The sequence below is a fragment of the Pleurodeles waltl genome, chromosome 8, assembly GCF_031143425.1.
Source record: "Pleurodeles waltl isolate 20211129_DDA chromosome 8, aPleWal1.hap1.20221129, whole genome shotgun sequence".
Classification (NCBI taxonomy): Eukaryota; Metazoa; Chordata; class Amphibia; order Caudata; family Salamandridae; genus Pleurodeles; species Pleurodeles waltl.
Window position 1 is genome coordinate 739,864,688 of NC_090447.1, and position 20,126 is coordinate 739,884,813.

General features: G+C 43.9%; 1 protein-coding gene across 1 annotated transcript in view; it reads left to right on the top strand.

Moving 5' to 3' along the window:
• TAGLN3 (transgelin 3) overlaps window positions 1–20,126 on the top strand; it is a 129,147-nt gene that overhangs the window by 82,526 nt on the left and 26,495 nt on the right. The window contains exon 3 of the mRNA XM_069204942.1: window positions 19,691–19,865. Within this exon, the coding sequence (XP_069061043.1) occupies window positions 19,691–19,865 (175 nt within the window). The remainder of the gene's footprint in view (window positions 1–19,690; window positions 19,866–20,126) is intronic.

Consider the following 20,126-nt stretch of genomic DNA (forward strand, 5'->3'; position numbering starts at 1 on the left):
ACATGTTTACCCCAATACCAATGTTTAAACACAATGATCAATAATCATTGACAATTTGAATGCATAACCCTATTGATACTCACAGCTGCAAATCTGCAACTGCTTTAAGCTCTGACATTGGGCATTGGTACATGGGCATTTATCTGTTTCGGGGTACTTTTCATTATTGCAGTTCCTCTTTCTCATTTCATAAACCGTATTCTGCTACCAACTTTTTCAGGAGTTATTTATGGACTTCAAAGAGATAAGTTTTGGATTACTTCATAAATCTTACAAACCTATCCGAAAACATAAAGTCCCTGCTTTTACTGGGCCAAGGTCGATAGACCTTTGCTGGCAGTAGAAAACTAATCAGCAACTGCAAATCTAAAACAATCTATGCATCATAACAGTTCAATCTACGTTTTCATTGGAGTTAATGATGAGATTTTGGTACAAGTTTCAAAGCTTTATTAAATCTTTTTTAGTAAAGATTTTTTTATTGAAAGTCATCAATGTTAGTCAATAAAATATCAATGCAATATAGAACACAGCATAAAGCACATTCCACAACAGCAGCTCGCAGCGAGCAGAACGGGTGGGGCAGTGCGCGGAGGAGAGGTAAATAAAAAAATAAAATAAAAAAAATAACACCTTCATCGCAACGCCGCTCTGCTCCTTTCGCTCCTCTGCTGGCTGCAGGCACAGGCTCCCAGCCTGCTCTGTGGCCAATCCTGAAGTTGCTGGGCTGGAGAGAGCCTACTCCGCATGTGTGTTTGGCCTGCTCTAGACGTCCCGCCAAACATTTTCAAACACCACTCTTTTTCCTAAAAATCAATAAAAAACACAGTTTAGTATAGTTTTTTGATAAAAGGTTTGCAGCAGTCGCTGCTGGCAGGGGAAGGGGGGCGACGCTCCTCTACCCTAATGGAGGAGCCGCCCCTGACGTTCCATATAAACTAATCCCTATTGTAAGCTAAGGAGAGTGTGAGTAAAGTACAGAATTGGACCCATGAAGAGTTCTCAATTCAAGATGTGAAAGCATTAAGCTTTTACATAGATCATAAGCAGACCTTCCCATTAGGAGAGGTTCAAGAAACTCAGTAGAGTCTCAGAGCAGCATAGATTCAGGCAAGAAATAATGAGTCACCCAGAGTAAATCTGAGAAACATCAGCAAAGAGTCTAGGTCAGAATGTATCTGAAGTCAGGCAGGCAGGCTTTTCTCTCTAGGAACACTTGTTTATAAGATATTTCATATCACAAAGTGCAACAAATTGTAGCAGTAGTTCACTGTCTCGTCCAATCAGACAGCGGTCTTATCATGAGAACAGGACAGCTACCATTGTCTAAGGAAATTAAACAAAGAGCTTTTTAAACATAAGATACACATGTGCCACAAAATGTAACACGACTATCAAGTCAGTTTAGTTTCCAAGAGATTCTTGCTAAAATGCAAAAACAGGTAATGGTGAGAACATTACATTACCTGATGAAGTCATTCCCTTTTCCATATGCTTCTATTGGCAGAGCTTATTCATAAAGAAACATTCTACAGAAATTAAACTAAACATTTTAATAAGTTATTATATTTTACAAAAGGTATGCGGTTAAGAAAGATGAAGTATAATGCTTCATTTATTCATTCTATTGGCTCAAAATAACAGTTGCATCATTGAAGGTTCATATTTCGAATTCCCAACTTCAGTCAGGACAAAAGAAAGAAAGAAAAATACATTTGTCTGCAACCTTAGCTAAATACATGTGACTATGAAAGCTTTCTGTGCAAATCTGCATTTAAAATACTACTTTGCATGTTAAGGCGTACACCATTATTCTACATGTTAATTGTAATTATTTGTCTATTTAAAAACATTCTCACGCTATTGTGTCCAAAAGGGTTCTGTTTATCTTACTCTGTTTCCCTGTCTTGCTATTATTTTGTTACACCTCTTTTTTATAGATTTGAGTCTCAGGTCTACACAGACAGTTCTCAAATGTTCTTTTCTTGTTCCTCTTTCTCAACTTCACAAGCATGTGCTTCTGCTTAACTTTGTGCTGTCGACCTTTACATGACTTCTCATGTTACTAAACACAACCCTAAAAATGAAATATTCTTTGTTCTTGCCTCATTCAATACTCCACCACCACAGTCATTTTTCCCTACTTCAGCACACAATCTTTGATTTGAATTCAAATTTAGCTTCTCGCTTATTATGGTGAACTCGGTCTCCAGAGTTTCTCAGTTCAATTCTTACAGTGTCCACACCATCAGATCATTCCTTCCCTCTTCCCCTCAAACACTATTGCTTACAACCTTCTACTTTGTCACAGCTCCACTCCAAGACATTCAAAACTCCTGTATTCGTCTTTTGTTCACTTCCATGTAACTAACAAATGTCTTCGTACCTGCCCCAACGTCATTGAGTAAGCTTATTTTTTCATTTTACGTGTAATTTAATTTTCTTGTGTTTAAATGTATTCATTCTCTGTCCGAAATTTATGTTCCTTGATTTTTTTATACACCTGTCACTGTGTTGTTTAATCTGCTGCTCTACTTCCATTCCTGGTTCCCTGACCACCATGTGATTCCCCACACTTTCACTCCTTTGGCACCTAATCTGTGACTTGTACTTTACTGTGTCTATCAGACGTGTGCAACCTTTGCTTATTTAAAAGATTATTGATGGACTGTTTCCATGATCCGTCTACACATCGCTGATGCTTTTATCTTGTGAGTCAAAGTGTTACTTTTTTGCTGATTAATTTTGTACTATATTAGTAACAGCGAAAATGTTGCACCAGTAACAAACCATGGAGGCAAGCAGTTTCAATACAAAGGGCATTTATTCTAGTTACTTTTGTTTTATGTATATATGTGGGCTCACCTGTTGGATTTAGTGGTCAACCCACACTTAAGAACATTCATCTACGGAACACTCACAGCATCACACACAGAGCCTTCACTGTATCATGTTGGACCTCAAATACATCACAGATAGCCTGTACAGACAAATTCATTGAAATGCAACACATTGCTGATGCCACATTCTTTTCAACTGTGAGATCTTTAATACATAAACCGTTTACAATAACCAGGTGTCGGATTACATAGATTGCACTGGTTCTGGTGAAATTGTGTGTCAATATGTGAGCCTATTATAAAATGTTGTTTTTTGCCTAGTCTGTTTATCCAGATGTAATTTTCCACCTGCCAGGCGCTGCAGTTTTCAATCAAAAATCACACCTTTGCAATAGATATAACCCAACACTATGACCTATGGGAAGCATTCCATATAAAAATTACAGCTCCCGCTGCAGGATACATCCTGACATGCATAGTGTGCTAGAAAATGAATATGACACACACCAGAATGAATGTACGATGTGTCAAAATAAATATTATACCTGACAGAGCGAATCTGACTGGAACCAAAATAAATATGAAACCTGGCAGAGTGACTATGCTACTTAGTGAATAATATGAATAACATACAATGCATAGTGAATGAAGTATATGTCAATCATACTGTAATAAATATGGCCTTCACTGTAAACAATATAGCAATCACTGAAACAAATACAATATTCAACAAAAGGAATGGGACGGTTCTTGTAATGACTGACATATGCCAAGAGGAATATGACATACACTGAAATGAATATGACAGATTGAAATGAATATGAGGTACTGAAAGTAATATATTATATTCTAAAAAGACTATAATGCACATTGAAAAACAATATATCATACTTTGAAATGGACATTACACATGTTGAGATGCATATGAATTGCTTTGAAATGAATATGAGGTACTTAAAGTAATATATTATATTCTAAGAAGACTATAATGCACATTGAAAAACAATATATCATACATTGAAATGGACATTACACATGTTGAGATGAATATGAATTGCTTTGAAATGAATATTACCCAGATTGTAATGAATATCAGATATTCAGAACTGAATAGGAGATAATTTAAAATGAATATGGCTTGTGTTGAAATGAATATGTCCCATCAAATTGAAATTGAAAATCCTTCAAATGAGTACGACCAAAGCTTAAATTCTCATGATATTTGTCAAAATGAATATTGTATGCATTGAAATGAATATGACACATATTCAAATGAATATGATCTATGTTAAAAGTGTTAATATGAATATGACATCCATTGAAATAAATATAACATTGATTGAAAAGAATATAACATATTAAAAGGAATATGACATGAGTTGAAATGAATATGAGCTTCATTGAAATGAATTTGACATGTTTTAAAATGAATACGAGTAACGTTAAAATGAGCATGACATTTATCAAAATGAACTCGGCTTGCATTGAAAGTAATATGATACACATTGACATAATTGTGATACATTTTGCAATGGATATGTTTCATGTTAAAAGTAGGAGTTAATATGAATGAGACATCCATTGAAAGGAATATGACACACGCTAAGATAAATATGACATGCATTGAAATGAATATAAGCACCATTGAAATTGGTTCAACATGCCTTAAAATGATTATGACCAATGCTGAGATTAAAATGAAAGCTGTCAAAATGGATATGTTATGCTTTAAAATTAATATGATACACATCAAAATGAATATTGCATATATTGAAATGAATATGACCTATGTTGAAATGGATATAACCTCGGGGCGTGGTCTGGCCACGAACGATGATGGCCGCCTGCTGAAAGAGCTTTGCATGCCGGTAGGCAACGGGGGGTGACAGCTGAATCCAAGGAGCTGTGTAATCACCCCTCCCACGGTTCCTGAGATAGCGGGGGTGCTCTGACTGCTGGTTATGCCCTGCTGCAGCCCCAGCCACGAGCTCAACTATCGCCCTCCTGAACTCAGGCCTGCTGCAGTGAAGGAAGCCGCAAACTCAATTCCCAAAGCGGCTGAGAAGTACTTGCTTTGTGCCCACTGGGCATGACCGTGACTGAGCCTTCCCCCACACCAACCACTGTCTGTTACAAGAGGCCACAGGGAGCCCTGACCACCCCCCTAACAACAATTGCCAGGGGGGGCACTGGGTCCCACCCTGTCTCACCTGCCAGCAGTACGAAACACCGGGACACATGGAGGAAGGCCCCCTTCACTGCCAATGCAGTCTATGTAATGAGGAGAATTATGGACTACCGCAGGCCATGATGAGAGACCCTGTATCTGAAACAGAGCACAGGGGCTCCCTCCCCACCACTCCCAGGGATCCTGCTGACTGATCAGCCCTCAGCCTTCCTGGGCCCACTCATGCACACTGCACCAATGCGCCAGATATACTCACCTGGCACAAGCCTTATTGCCGCTACTCAGCCTCTGTGCCTGAAAGGGGAGATTGTTAACTAACAGTACTCCCCATGCCACCACCCATAATAAACAGGACACGGAAAGGGAGGTGGAGCCCGTGCTCCCCTACTCCTTTCTGGGGGATGAACCACTGTGTATCCTGACCTCCTCTCTACGACTCACTGATGATCCTGAGGTGAGCTCTTCTGCAACACAAGAGGGCCCACTCCCCACCAGGTGGCAGCTGCAGAGTCCCCATTACACATGACCTTCACGGGTCGGTCACCCTCCACCTATTCCCATACCACCTGGTACAGGAGTAAAATATAGGGCCAGCAGCGCACCTCCCGCTCTCCCTCCTTGCTTGCTCCATTCTTGCTGGTACCACCCTCAGTATTGAAAGATCCACCTCGCAGACATGTACCAGGACCACAGGCTTAAAAAGTGACCGTCCCTGGCACCAAGACCCTGTGCCCTTGCCTGAAATCATTGGGGCATGTTCCTGCACCCAACTGGACTGCGCTCCCTGCTAACCATTGCCACGAGGTGTGCTGTCTATCACACCATCCTCATTCTCTCCAACCTTCTTATGGGACACATCTCCATCGGCTGCGGGAACCTGAGTCGACGATGCCCACAGACAAACCTAACAGAAAACCTGCCCGCCAACTACTTTTCTCAGAGGCCCTCTCTCAATAATGGTCAATACCCTCCCAACTGGCAGCACCTGCCTCAGGCCCACCAGATGCCAAGGCCGGAAATCACAATGGAAGGCATTGTACAGGAAATCACAGCAGTCGGCAGATGGTTGGAGGTCATGGACACCAAGATCTTGGACCTTGCTGGGAATCCTGTTCCATCCGCACTGACATTGCTGGATTCTAGGACAGGGTGGCAGGAAAGGATCACCCCTTCACGATCATGAAGGACAGGCTCAATGCCGCACCGGACAGGGAGCGAGAATTGCTGTACCTGCAGAAAAAGCTGACAGACCTCGAGGACAGAAGCCGCAGAGACAATGTCTGCTTCTTCAGATTTCTGGAACAGAATGAGGGCACAGATATCAGGGCCTTCCTCAAGGATACCCTTCCCCCCTTACCGACCTCACCCCCCTCCTTGGAATTCTAGTGGGCACACAGGATGGGTCCCACATACAAAGACCAATCTGGGAGAGTGCGTCCTGTAATAGCCTACTTCCTTCGACACAAGCAGGTCTGACAACTACTGACTGCTGCCCACACCCATGGTCCATACATCTATGGGGGCCACGAAATACGTATCACTTCCAACTTCTCCCCTGACACCAACGACAAAAGGAAGGCATTCCTGGCCATTTGTCTGCAGCTACAGAAACTAGACATAAAGGCCCATATTTATACTTTTTGACGCAAATCAGCGCCGGCGCTGGTTTGCGTCAAAAAATGTACCGCCGGGTAACCCCATTCCAACGTGCCAGGCGGGCACTTTATTTATGGATTGATGTTAGCCGGTGCTGCGGGCTGGTCAGAGTAAAAAAAAAGACTAACCAGGCAGTGCCGGCGTAGGGGAAAATGGGGGCTGTGTGTCAAAAAATGGTGCAAGTCAGGTTAGAGTAAAAAATCATGGCTCTAACCGGACTTGCGCCATTTGTTTACGCACAACCCCCATGGAAATGACTCCTGTCTTAGCAAAGACTGGAGTCATGCTCCCCTGCCCAATGGCCATGATCAGGGGACTTCTGTCCCCTGGGCATGGCCATTGGGCACTATGTAGTGGGGGGCCCAAGTTAGGCCCCCCTATGCCACAATAAAAAAAAAAAATACTTACCTCAACTTACCTGTACTTACCTGGGATGGGTCCCCCCATCCATGGGTGTCCTCCAGGGATGGGTGGGGGTGGCAGGGGGTGTCCCTGGGGGCAGGGAAGGGCACCTGTAGACTGCTTCCATGGTCAGAGACCATAGACATGAGCCCACAGGTCCCTTAACGCCAGCCCTCACCCAGGTGTTAAAAAACGGCACACAGCAGGCTGGGGGTCATTTTTTAAGGCCCGCCCCCTCCTGTGCATCAAAATGACATGGGAGTGTAAATAAGGCGCACAGGCCTTAAAGTCATTTTTTGGACGGGAACGCCTACCTTGCATGTCATTAACGCAAGGCGGTTTCCCCCATCCAGAAAATGACGAACACAGGGAATTTTGACGTTCGCGGGGTCGGGCGTCATAGTATAAATATGGTGCAAGGTTCGGCGCAAACAGAGTATAAATATGCCCCTAAATTCGGCCTGTTTGAACCTGTTCATATGAAGATAACAAAGGATGGCAGGTCCAGCAACTTTTATGGCTCACTAGCATTACGCCACTTCCTGAACAACCTCCTTGTCCAGCCAATGGAACACACACCCTTGGACACCCCAACTGCCTTTCCCTCGTTGGATGCATCCTCTCTTCCTTTTGCCCCCAACAGCTGCTGGGGTGCTGGCGGGAACCAGAAACAAGGCAGAGTCCCGGAGCAACCCTCAGGTCGCAGGATGGCAGAGACATGGCTCTACAAGTGGTATCTGCCCTCGCTCAGGACCAGAGCAGAGACAATTCCAGAACCCAGCTGAAACCCTCCCCTACAGGGGACTGAGGCTTGCATCTCACCAGGATGTGCTGCCTTACTGTAACTGCTGCTGCAATTAGGACCTCTCAACACCCATCCGATGGCCTGATAAGAATGTCCACTGCACCTACAGGAATGCTGTCCGTATTGTTCATATGCTTAGTCCCCCTTGCGCCCTCCCCTTAGGCGAGTGCACGGCAATCACTACCAACTCTGCCTCTGTACCTTGGCACACACTTGGCCCACATCTCCATAAGCCTTGATGCATGCATAGAACTATACCCTAGTCTCCTATACAGTGTTATTCTATAGCAGACTGCAGGTTCCTGGTGCCCTGTTTCAACGTGACTGTTCCTGATAATACACTGCAGTTCCAGTTGGCATGGATCCTAAATGTACCGCCATTCGTGGCCCTCTACAACAAACATTTTGTTCTGTTGCTGGGCTTGTTTACCCCCCGAATGACCAGGCATCCTCATGTACCTTAATGCATGCTCAAGGTCTACCCCTAGTCCTTTATACAGTGTCATCTCATTGTAGCTTGCAGCTTCTGTCAATCCGTTTGAGACTGACTGTTTATGATGCTGCATCGCAGGCCCTGTCTGTATACCTACTGGTTATGCTGCCAAATTCAACCCTTTGGCACAATACCCTAGCATTGCTGTGGGGCCTGTTGCCCCCAGATGATTAGGCGTCTTTATGGACCTCAGTGCACACACGGGGACTAGCCCCTTAGCCCACCCTTTGTACCCTATACAGTGTTATTCCATTACAGCTTACAATCCCTGCTGTTCCGTTTCCACTGATTGTTCTCTCTTGGCACTGCAGGTCCTGTTTATATATCCCCTGATCATGCTGCCATTTGCAGCCCTACGTAACAATGTCTTTGTACTGTTATGGGGCCAGTTGCCCCAGTGATTAGGCAGCCTGTGCACGCATGATATCTAATGCTGAACGTACTGCTTGTCTGTTGCTGCATTGCCTTGCATTCACCATTGCATAACCTGACCTAGTAGGCCCCAGCCACTGTCCAGTCTTCCCTACTCCCCAATCCTCCCTTCCCCCTCTTCCATGGGGAGAGCCAGGCCCAATCACCTCGTTCCCCCATCACTGTCTCCACCAACTCACCACCTCACACCACCTGAATGCTTCTGTCACATCCTGACACACAGCTGGATCACTTAGTGGACCTTGCCCGTTCCATAGCGCACCTGTGTATATTCAACACACGCACCTTGGAACACTCAATAGTTCTGTGAGCCCCTCCTCACGGCCCTGCTATCCTCCCTTTGTTTTCCTTCTCCTCCCCCCCTTCCGTCTCCATTGGTAACCAGGTTCTACATTGCCCTCCTACCTCTGCCTTGGGGGCCTCCGGCACAGTGAGTCGCACAAGTTTTGATCCATGTTTCATAGTTCCCGGCCTTCGCTAACTTTTCCCCTTTGACTCAGGGATGTCTCACTGTTCTCCTCTTTCTCTCCCCTCTCCTTCCCTTCTTATGTTCTCTTACTTCATTTCCTCATTCCCACCCTCCTTACTTTTGCCCAGGTCACTCACGGTTGCGGACACCACCATCCCCACTATGACCAAGGTATTCCTACTGTATCGCTTTCTCCCCCTGCTTTCCGCCTTCGCCCTTACCCTTGTTTCCTAACCCATGACTCACCCCCTCCCAAGAACCACCCCACCCACCACCCAGATGTCCCACACAGGACTCAAGAAAATGTTCGCATTGCGTGTCATGTCCTAGAATGTTAACGGCCTCATGCATTACATCAAACAAAAGAAAGTACTGTCCTACTTGCAATCCCAGTGCGTAGAGGTCTCCCTATTGCAGGAGGTCTCTCCCACCTTGAATCTGAGAGATGGTGTTGTCACTGGATGGAACGAGCAATACACAGCAGCTGCCTGGTGGTTTCACCATCAGACTATGGCCTGTCCCGAAAATGCGTCGTCGTCAATCCTTCTATGAAGGCCATTACCCTTTACCGTTCTCAAGACCTGGTCGGATCCGGACGGCGGCTACATGTTTGCCAAAGTTAAACTCGGTGACCATATTATGTGTGTTGACTCCATATATGCCCCCACGGGCACCGAACCTGCTTTATTCCTTCAAATCAACCACCTCCTGACTGAGACTGGCGCCAAACACTTCCTACGGGGAGGCATTTGGAACCTGGCCAGTGACACAGTGCTTGACTGCACTGGCCCCCTAGATCATTGTAGCAATGCAGATAGGTCCCTCCTAGGTGCTGTCACATCAGATCACAGCCTGATGGACCATTGGCATGTCTCCCACCCTACAAACAGGGAATACACCTTCCTGTCAGCGGTTCACTACACTCAATCTAGGCTAGACAACTTTTTGTTCTACCAGAGGGCAGTAGCCTTGATCAGGGAATCCTGAATCCTGGAAATGTCGCTCTCAGATCATTCCGCTGTGCTCCTTGCTCTGGACCTGGGACTCACCACTCTGGGACCCAACCATGGCGCCTGAACATCTGATGACACGGCACACTCTAAGATAAAGCCCAATTAAGCTCCTACATCTCTACCTATTTAGAAACCAATAAAGGCTCGGTCTCTTCCCAAAGGGTTCTATGGGCCGCAGCGAAGGCGACTATATGCAGTCAGCTAATGAGGGATGCAGCCATTGCCAATGCCCAAAGGTGCTCTCAAAAGGAAGATCTGGAAGGCGCGATTATGACCCTTGCCAGCCTCTACACTGCGGATCCCTCCCCTCTGTTTGCCGCCACCTCGAGTGGGCCAAAATGGACCTCATCACTCTTTACACGTCCAAAGCAGAGTACGCTCTTCAAAAGCTAAAGGGATGCCATTACGAACAAGGGGAGAAGGCAGGCTGCCTCTTGACAGCACAGCTGCAACAACAGGAAGCATCAAATCCTGGAGTGGCATTATCCTCACCCGCCTCAAAGATATAATTTGCAAATTTGCAGACTTCTACTGGACTCTTTACACCCCAGAGGCAGTAGAAGATCCTGCCCGACTCACTACTTTCCTGATGTCATACCCATACCTAGACTCAATGATGACAAAAGGAGCCTGTTAGTACAGAGGAGATCGCATAGGCCATCTCTAGACTTCCCTATCCTAAACCACCAGGGAAAAGACGGGTTCCCTGCAGAATTCTATAAATGGGCAAGTGAAGATGTTGTTGACTCCCTGCATGAGGCCTTTCAGGAAACAGCATGCAATGGCTCCCTAGGCTCCATTTCCACCAAGGCGGTGATAGCAGTTCTCCCTAAACAGGGAATAGACCCTCTGCTCTGTGGAAGCTATAGGCCCATCTCTCTACTGACCGAGATATCAAGATACTGGGGGGAGTCCTAGTGGCCTGTCTGTGGGGAGTGATCACGAAGCTCATACACCATAGGAAGGTGGGATTTGTGCCCGGTCGATCATCCAGGAATTATTTACGTACCCTTGTGTGCACCCTGTGGTCAGCCAGAGACCTGCAAGTCAAAGCCCTTGCTCTACCCCTGGATGCCGACAAGACGTTTGTCAGGATTGAATGGTGGTACCTCTTTGCAATCCTGCAACTCTTCGGCCTGGGAGACAACTTCATAGCCAAAGTCCACTGGTTTTATGACTCACCCAAAGAGCAAGTGAACTGCGGAGGCTTCCTGTCTGAACCATTCCCCATTAGGCATGGGACTCAACAAGGCTGCTTGCTGTCTCCACTGATGTTTCTCCTGGCCATGGAGCCACTGGTGGCCTCTATCTGAATACCCCACTCATATCCGGAGTCCTGATACCAGGTGGCAAGTTCGTGGATGATGTCCTACTTATCCTCATGGACCTCCCACGCTCACTCCCAACCCTATGAGACATCCTCTCCAATTTTGCAGTGTTGTCAGGTTATAAGGTAAACTGGGGCAAGAGTAAGGCGCTACCCCTTTCCCGTGTGACCACGTGTGTCACTATAGTAGACTTTCCCATCCGATAGACATAGTCTCGCCACAAATACCTGGGGATTTATGTTAACAGAGGCCTGGAGTGCATGCTTGCAGACAATATGCACCATTTGCTTGCATGTACGAAGCTGGGCCTCTCCTATGGGGGAGAGTGAAGGCAGTACGCATGTTGATGCTCCCACAGTATACATATGTCCTTGGAATGCTGCCTCTGCTGGCACCCCTTTCCGTCCTCCACTCTGTTGATAAGAGTATCCGCTCCTTTGTCTGGGGATCCTCCCGCCCCATCTAGCTACTGCCAAGCTGATGGCCCATCACTCATGTGGCGGTTTAGGCCTACCTTCTGTAGAAAACTATGCACTATCCCTACACCTCTCCCAACTTGCCTATATGCTCCCAAGTATGTGAGACCCTCTGCTACGGGTTCAAGTGGAACAAACACCATTATCCCTCAGGGACTGAGCATACTCTACCGAGATGGGGTCTCCATGCTAAGACCTGTCAACCCTATGGTGCAGTCCATGGTGAAATCCTGGTGATGAGCTCATCGCCTGTTTAGAGTGGACCCACACCTCCATGAGCACCGCCGCTATGGGGCAATACCAGACTGCGGATTGGTGGTGAGATGCTGGATTGGGAAAGCTGGCACACAGCGGGTATCATCCATCTGAGCCACGTCATGGCCGATGGTACCCTTAAACCCTCTGCAACGCTCCGCAATGAGTTCAGCCTCCCCTCACAGCAGGCCTGGAGGCCTCTACAACTTCAACATTGCCGTGCTCACAGTATGGGAATGTGCCATGGACCCTGCAACCCTCTCGTGTGGTTTTCTATCTTAGGGCGTGGGGCCACTTCCGCTGTGCGATGTCCGGCCTTAACAACCTTATGGTCTGTCAACTCTTTTCTCTTCCACTTTTAAACAACCTTTGCACCTCCTGGCAAATTAAACTACAGATTGGATACGAAATGGAGGACTGGGCAGATCTTTTAGAGGCTCGTGACCGCAGAGCGAGGGAAGCCCTGAAGAAATTCTGCCTTTTTAAAACGCTCCATGATTGGTACTGGACACCTGTGATACTGAGGGCGGTGGGCTTCCTACCCCACGTGACATGTTGGCATTGCTCCCATGCCCATTACGATCTCTTGCACATTATATGCGACTGCCCCTCGATTCAGCCTTACTGGGATGCAGTGGGAGGAACATTGCAAGAGACACTACCTCTCCCAAACCCACTCCCTTGCCCCTCGATCTTCTTACATGATACCGCTGGGTCCCCGGTCCTAACTCACCCGCAGACCCACCTCCTACACACAGCGCTTGCCACGGCCAAGCTTTGCATACCCCAACACTTGTGCTCCCCCACAGCCCCTTCTCACGACAAGTGGCTCACAGCAATGTATCAGACAGCCTAGCACGAATGCATCATCAACCTGGGTGCCCTAACACAGGCAGAAGTGTACCAACCCTAAAACCCCTGTTTAAGGAGCCTACTCCCTTCTTCCCACACAACCCCCATTACTTCACCTACCTGTACACTTTACACTTTACACTTTATACTCTATGCCTTACGCTTTATACTTTACACTCTACACCTTGCATTTCACACTTTACACTTCAAACCTTAGATGTTACACTTTCCATTTTATCCTTCATCCTTTCTCACTATACTCTTTATCGCTTGTCACTCCCTCACCATAGCACTTAATTACCTTATCACTCTATCCCTTACCACTTTACCCTCTCATCATGTCAACTTCTCACCTTACCACCTTGTCACTTTATTGCCCTGTCATTATGTCCTTTTTCACCTCTACACTCTTCCCCTTTCCCTCCCCACCTTTACCCCTAACCCCTGTGATGATCTGAGTAAACATTTGGAATGGTCCAATGATTGCCTGACCTACTTTTGTTCTTTGGTTCCTACCCATTAGCATGATCGGACCTTCCTGTCCCATCGGCACTGATCAACCCAACCAGGATCCTCCCCCACACAAAATTCCTACTCCTGGTTATGCCTTGACTGTCATCTTACTTGGTGCATGGAACCATATCCCTAACAATGTACAAAGATCACAATGTCTTATGATCATGTATATTGCATTTAACCACGACTGTGCCCCCACCCCAATGCAGTGTACTGTGTTTTGGTGATTTAATCAATAAAGAATTGCAAAACAAAAAAGAAATAGATATGACTCATGTCAAAATTATTATGACAGGTGTTAAGGTGAATATGACATTCATTGAAATGAATATGACATTAATTGAAAGGAATATGACACATGGTAAGATGAATATGGACCACTTTGAAATGAATATGACACCTGGTGAAATTAATATGGCCCACGTCAAAATGAATATGACAGTCATTAAAATTAATATGCCACTTTTTTAAATGAATATGAAACTGTGAGATAAATGTAGCATGCTTTGAAATAAATAAAGCATATATCAATATAAACACAAGCCATATTTAAATGAATATGTGCCCTGTTTAAAAGAATATGGCTTGCATTGAACCTATATCAATTTGCTTTAAAAGTAATATTACATATTGAAATTAATGTTACATATTCTGAAAGGATATGATATGGACTAAAATGAAATAACTAAAATTAATATACAACACATTTAATAAGGTATAAAACAAGGAACCAGCCTTTACTATGTATTGAATAAATGCATCAATTTACAATTCAGTTAAGTATTTCTACATTTGTCACACACTACTTTATCAGGCATGTAAGTATTTTTGTAAATAACATGTTTTATGTGCATGTAAAGGTAAAAGGAGGTAAGTATGATTTTAGGGTTTAAGGTGGGTTGAGGTAAAGGGAGGTAAGGATAATGTTTTAGTTTAGCTGTGGTTACAGCTAAAGGGAGTTAAGGGTGATTTTATGGTTCAGGAAGTGGGTAGAGGTAAAGGGAGGTAAGGAACAAAAAGGGGGTTCCCCCTTAAAAAATAAAAAAGATATAATATATATCTATCCATATATATGTGTGTGTGCGCACATACCTACGTATGTATCTTTATTGATTCAGGATTAGAGAGCAGTTCCTTTCTATGGAGCACCCTACAACACCACCCACAATATGAATCTGTTCACCTCAAATATCCATTTTTCTAGCAAACATTTTAAGCATTGGATTTATACAGTTCTATCCATGCCAAGCCAAAAGTGGCAAAGTCTTTTGCAATTTTTACAGCAAAGTCTTTAAGCATAGGATTAGATAGGGTCATCCATGCCAAGTTAAAAATTATATAGGTCTTTTACCACTGCAGGCACTTTATCGTAGCTTTGAATTGGAAAAATACCATCCAAGCCAACCTGCAATGAATTAAAGCAACCCCTGACACATGTTGCGCTCTTATCAGAGCTCTCCAGAGACGTATAGCTTTGTCTAGACACAAGGGAGCACCTAGTATGCCTCTCTCTCTCTCTCTCTCACACACACACACACACACGTATATGCATACATATATAAATATATACATGTAGGAGTGTGTGCACACACACACCCCTATATCTTTATATATATGCATACACACACACACACATATCTATATCTATATATATATATATATATATATATATATATGCCACAAGAATGTGTGGTTGAGGTCCAATATGTAATGCCATGCACTGCGTTGAGAAGGTCAGTGCGTTGTATTATATGCTTGATAAAGATGTGTTGTATTTTCATGCATTGTAATGTCCAACAACCATAAAAAATTGTTAAAAGTAGTACAACACTAATTAATTAATCACAGGATATATAGGCATAGTGTGGCATTGAAATGCTAGAGAAAATTAGTGAAAGGTGAGTCGGGATGATGGATAGAATTGACTACTGAGGGATGAGGGACTGGAGGTGAGAAATGAAAGATGGGTTATGAGGAATGAGAGTGGCAGATGAGACCTGAGGAGTGAGGAGTAATAGATAAGGTTTAAGGGATGAGGGCTGAAGAATGAGAGGTGAGGACTGAGGGATGATGAGTGAGCAAGGAGGATGTCTTACAAGGGATAAGATCCTGCATGTTTGAAGGATGAAGAATGGAAAATGGTGGATGGGAAGTGAGAGATGAAAAATAAGGAATGAGAAATGAAGTGTGAGGGCTGAGGACTGAAGGTTGATTGATGAGGCTATAGTGAGGGATAGAGAATGAGGGAATAGTGAGCGGTGATGAGTGAGAAATATAAAGTGAAGATTGAGATCTGTATTATTGGAAGGGAGGGATGAGGATATCCTAATATGGTCAGGGTGGTGGACATTTTAGGAAACATCATTCGTCCAGTTCCCTTGTCACTGCTGAAATGAGGGGGAGTGATCAGTGTAGATAAGGGATGTCAAGTAAGAAATCAGGGGTGAAGAGTGTGGAATGAGGAAAGAAGCGTGAGGAAAGTAATTGAGATAGCAATAAGGGATGAGGTTTGAGTGGTAAGGAATGAGGGAGGAGACGGAGAAGATGAGTGAGGGATGTGAGAAAGGATGAAAAGTGAGGGTTAAGGAGTGAGGCAAGAGGAAGGAGTGGTTAAAAGTGAGGGATTAGAGATGACAAATGAGAAAATAAGGATGAATTGTTAGATATCAGGGCTGGGCATTGAGAAGTGAGGGATGATAATATGAAATGATGGTTGATTAAAAAAGGATGAGAAGCGGAGAAAGAGGAATGAGGTCAAGAGGGTACGAGTAAGGAATGAGAAATGAGGTATGATATGTAAAGGGCCAGCATCTCTTAAAATGGATAGTGTGGTATGCAATTGAAGCTATTATCATCACTTATTTCTCAGAAGGGAGGTATGAGCAGTGAGGGATGAGGAAAGAAGAATAGCAAGAGGTGTGGAATGAAGTGTGACAAGTAAGTGATGTAAAGTGAGTAGGAAATAGAAGGATGGAATAAGCGATGAGAAGTCTGAAGGGACAAATGAGGGGTGAAACAAAAAGTAGATTGAGTGATGCAGAGTGAGGGATGTGATGTGATAATTAGAAATCGGAGGTTATGGATGACTTATTTATAGGAAATAGAGGATTGCTGAAGGATGGTGGGTGCTGAGGAGTTAGGGTAGAGAAGGAAGTAGGGCATTTAGGGCCTCCTTTATATTTTGTCGGTCAGCCCCTCCGCCACCTGGGCAACAGAGTAAACTACCATGTTACCCTGACGGAGGTACTGACCACCAAATTGGCCCAATGGACATTTCAAGCATTGACAGGTACCACCGTTCACTCTCCACCAAATATTTAAACTGGGACCTAAGCTTGATCGAAGAGAAGTCAAGAATGAGTAGGGAAGAAGAAAGGAAGGGCTGAGGGATGAAAGGAAAGTCAGATGTGAGGGTTGATGAGTAATGGATAAGGACTGATGATTGAGGGTTGAGGAGGGAGAGGGTATACATGAGGACTAAAGGATGTGGAGAGGCGTGTGTTGTTTGTGGAGTGGGGATCTCATACCCACAGTAAGGACCTGGTTTTATGATATGCTATACTGCAACGACCAACTAGAAATCTACTATTCCACCATTGCCCATGCTCTGTGGCCCATGAACATCTGGGTACCATTGCAAGAATATTTGTTAACTTGTGATATCAGCATCATCAAACCCAGTTAAAGCTTGGGCCAAACATGTTTATATTTGTCTTAACATGTTTATTATCCTTTCAATGAATGGGATATTCATTCACATCTATTTCAAAATAGGTCATGTTCATTTCAATATATGCAATATTCAGTTTGATGTGTATCATATTAATTTCAAAGCATAATGTATTCATTTTGACAAGTTTCATTTTAATTTCAGCATCGGTCATATTCAGTTTAAGGCATGCTGAATTAATTTAAAAGGGGCTCATATTCATTTCAGTGCATGTCATATTCATCTTAGCATGTATCATGTTCCTTTCAATGGAAGTCTCATTCATTTTAACACATCGTAGTCATTTTAACATGAATAATATCCATTGCAGCACGTTGTAATCATGACAATTTGTATCATATTACTTACAATGCAAGCCGTATTCATTTTGATAAATGTCATGCTCATTGTAACGTTATTTGTATTAATTTTAAACGATGACAAATTAATTTCAGCAAAACTCATATTCATTTCAACTTATGTCATATTCATTTTAACATGTGTTATATTCCTTTAATCATTGTTATATTTATTTCAATGGATGTCATATTCTTATTAACATTTGTTATGCTTATGTTAAGATGCAACTTATCCAGTTTAACATATATCATATTTGTTTGAATATGCATCATATTAATTTCATTGTATGCCATATTCATTTTTCAGCTTTGTTCATACTCATTTGAAGGCATGTCAAATTCAAGTCAATGAGGGTTATGTTAATTTCAACACAAGTCATATTCATTTTAAATCATCTGGGTAATACTCATTTCAACACAATTCATGTTCATTGCAACATGTTTAATGTTAATTTCAGTGTATGTTATATATTATTTTCAATGTGCATTATATTCTTTTCAGAATAATATATATTCATTTGAGTACCTTATAGCCATTTCAATCTGGCATATTAATTTCAATGTATGTCATATTCCTCTTAGCATTTGTCAGTCATTTCAAGACATGTCCCATTCTTTTTTATGAATATTGTATTTGTTTTAGTGATTGCTTCATTGTTTACAGTGAGGGCCTTATTTATTTAAATATGTTTGATATATATTTCATTGTATCTCTTATTCAAGTCAGATTTTGAGTTATTCATATTAATCACTAAGTAGCATATGTACTCTGCCAGGTTTCATATTTATTTGGACATATGACATATTACATTCATTCATTCTGGTGTGTGTCATGTTCATTATGCAGCATGCTGTGCATTTCAGGAGGTGTCCTTTATGGGGAGCTGCAATTTTGACATGGACGGTTTCCCATAATTACCTTCATTATGAGTGGCTTCTTAATGCTGAGGTGGTCAGTAACTACTGGAAACTCCATATCTATGTTTCGGTTCACCTAGCGATTCCGTCAGCGGAATGAATTATTTCAGGAATTGGATCTAGAATCACATATTCCTCTGGTGATTCCTATATTCAACGGGGAAACTTAGGTTTTCACCTATAAGTCCTGTTAGCTCTGCCTCCAAAAGTTTACTGGTGAATCAGTAACTGCTTTGGGGCGGGGAAAAGACTTAGGCCCTCATTCTGACCCTGGCGGTTTGTAACCGCCAGGGCAGAGGGCAGAGGAAGCACCGCCAACAGGCTGGCGGTGCTTCCGGGGCAATTCTGACCGCGGCGGTAAAGCTGCGGTCAGAAAAGGGGAACCGGTGGTTTCCCGCCGGTTTTCCCCTGCCCCAGGGAATCCTCCATGGCGGCGCTGCATGAAGCGCCGCCATGGGGATTCCGACCCCCTTCCCGCCAGCCTGTTCCTGGCGGTTTACACTGCCAGGAAGAGGCTGGCGGGAACGGGTGTCGTGGGGCCCCTGGGGGCCCCTGCAGTGCCTATGCCACTGGCATGGGCACTGCAGGGGCCCCCTAACAGGGCCCCATTAAGATTTTCAGTGTCTGCAAAGCAGACACTGAAAATCGCGACGGGTGCAACTGCACCCGTCGCACCCCAGCAAATCCGTCGGCTCCGTTCGGAGCCGGCTTCATCTTTGCTGGGGCTTTCCCGCTGGGCCGGCGGGCGATCTTTTGAAGATCGCCCGCCGGCCCAGCGGGAAAGTTAGAATGCTCCCCGGGTCGGAATGACCCCCTTAATGAGGAAATTCTGGGCCTATAGTAATGAGGGTCTATGCCTGTGTATGTGCAACATTACTTAGTAAAAAAGATCTACATGTGAACTTGAAAATAACCACTACAGTAACACGATTAAGGCATTTCTTAGCTTATGTTTGAAACATTGTGTTTTTTCTCCTAGCTTCTTTGTAAGGTAATAAACAGCTTGTATCCTAAAGGGAGTGAACCCATTCAGAATGTCACAGAATCAAAGATGCCTTTCAAGCAGATGGAGCTGATTTCCCAGTTCTTGAGAGCGGCTGAAGCATATGGAGTGAGGACAACAGACATCTTTCAGACTGTGGATCTTTGGGAAGGTAAGGAGTAAAACAGTAATTATTATTTTGAATTATCTGATCTTCAGAATATGCCTTGAAATGTTCAAGTGTGTTTTTAAGATAGTTTCTGATACTTGAAGTGATGATAATACAAAATCATAATGCAACAATTGTTTTTATATATCATTTAAGAGATGCCCAAAAAGGAGAGAAAGCAGCTTTCTGTTCGGTTAAGAATAGGGCCGTTAATGTAAGAACAGACAAGGCAATTAACAAAGAGACAGCTAAAAGGATCTTTAG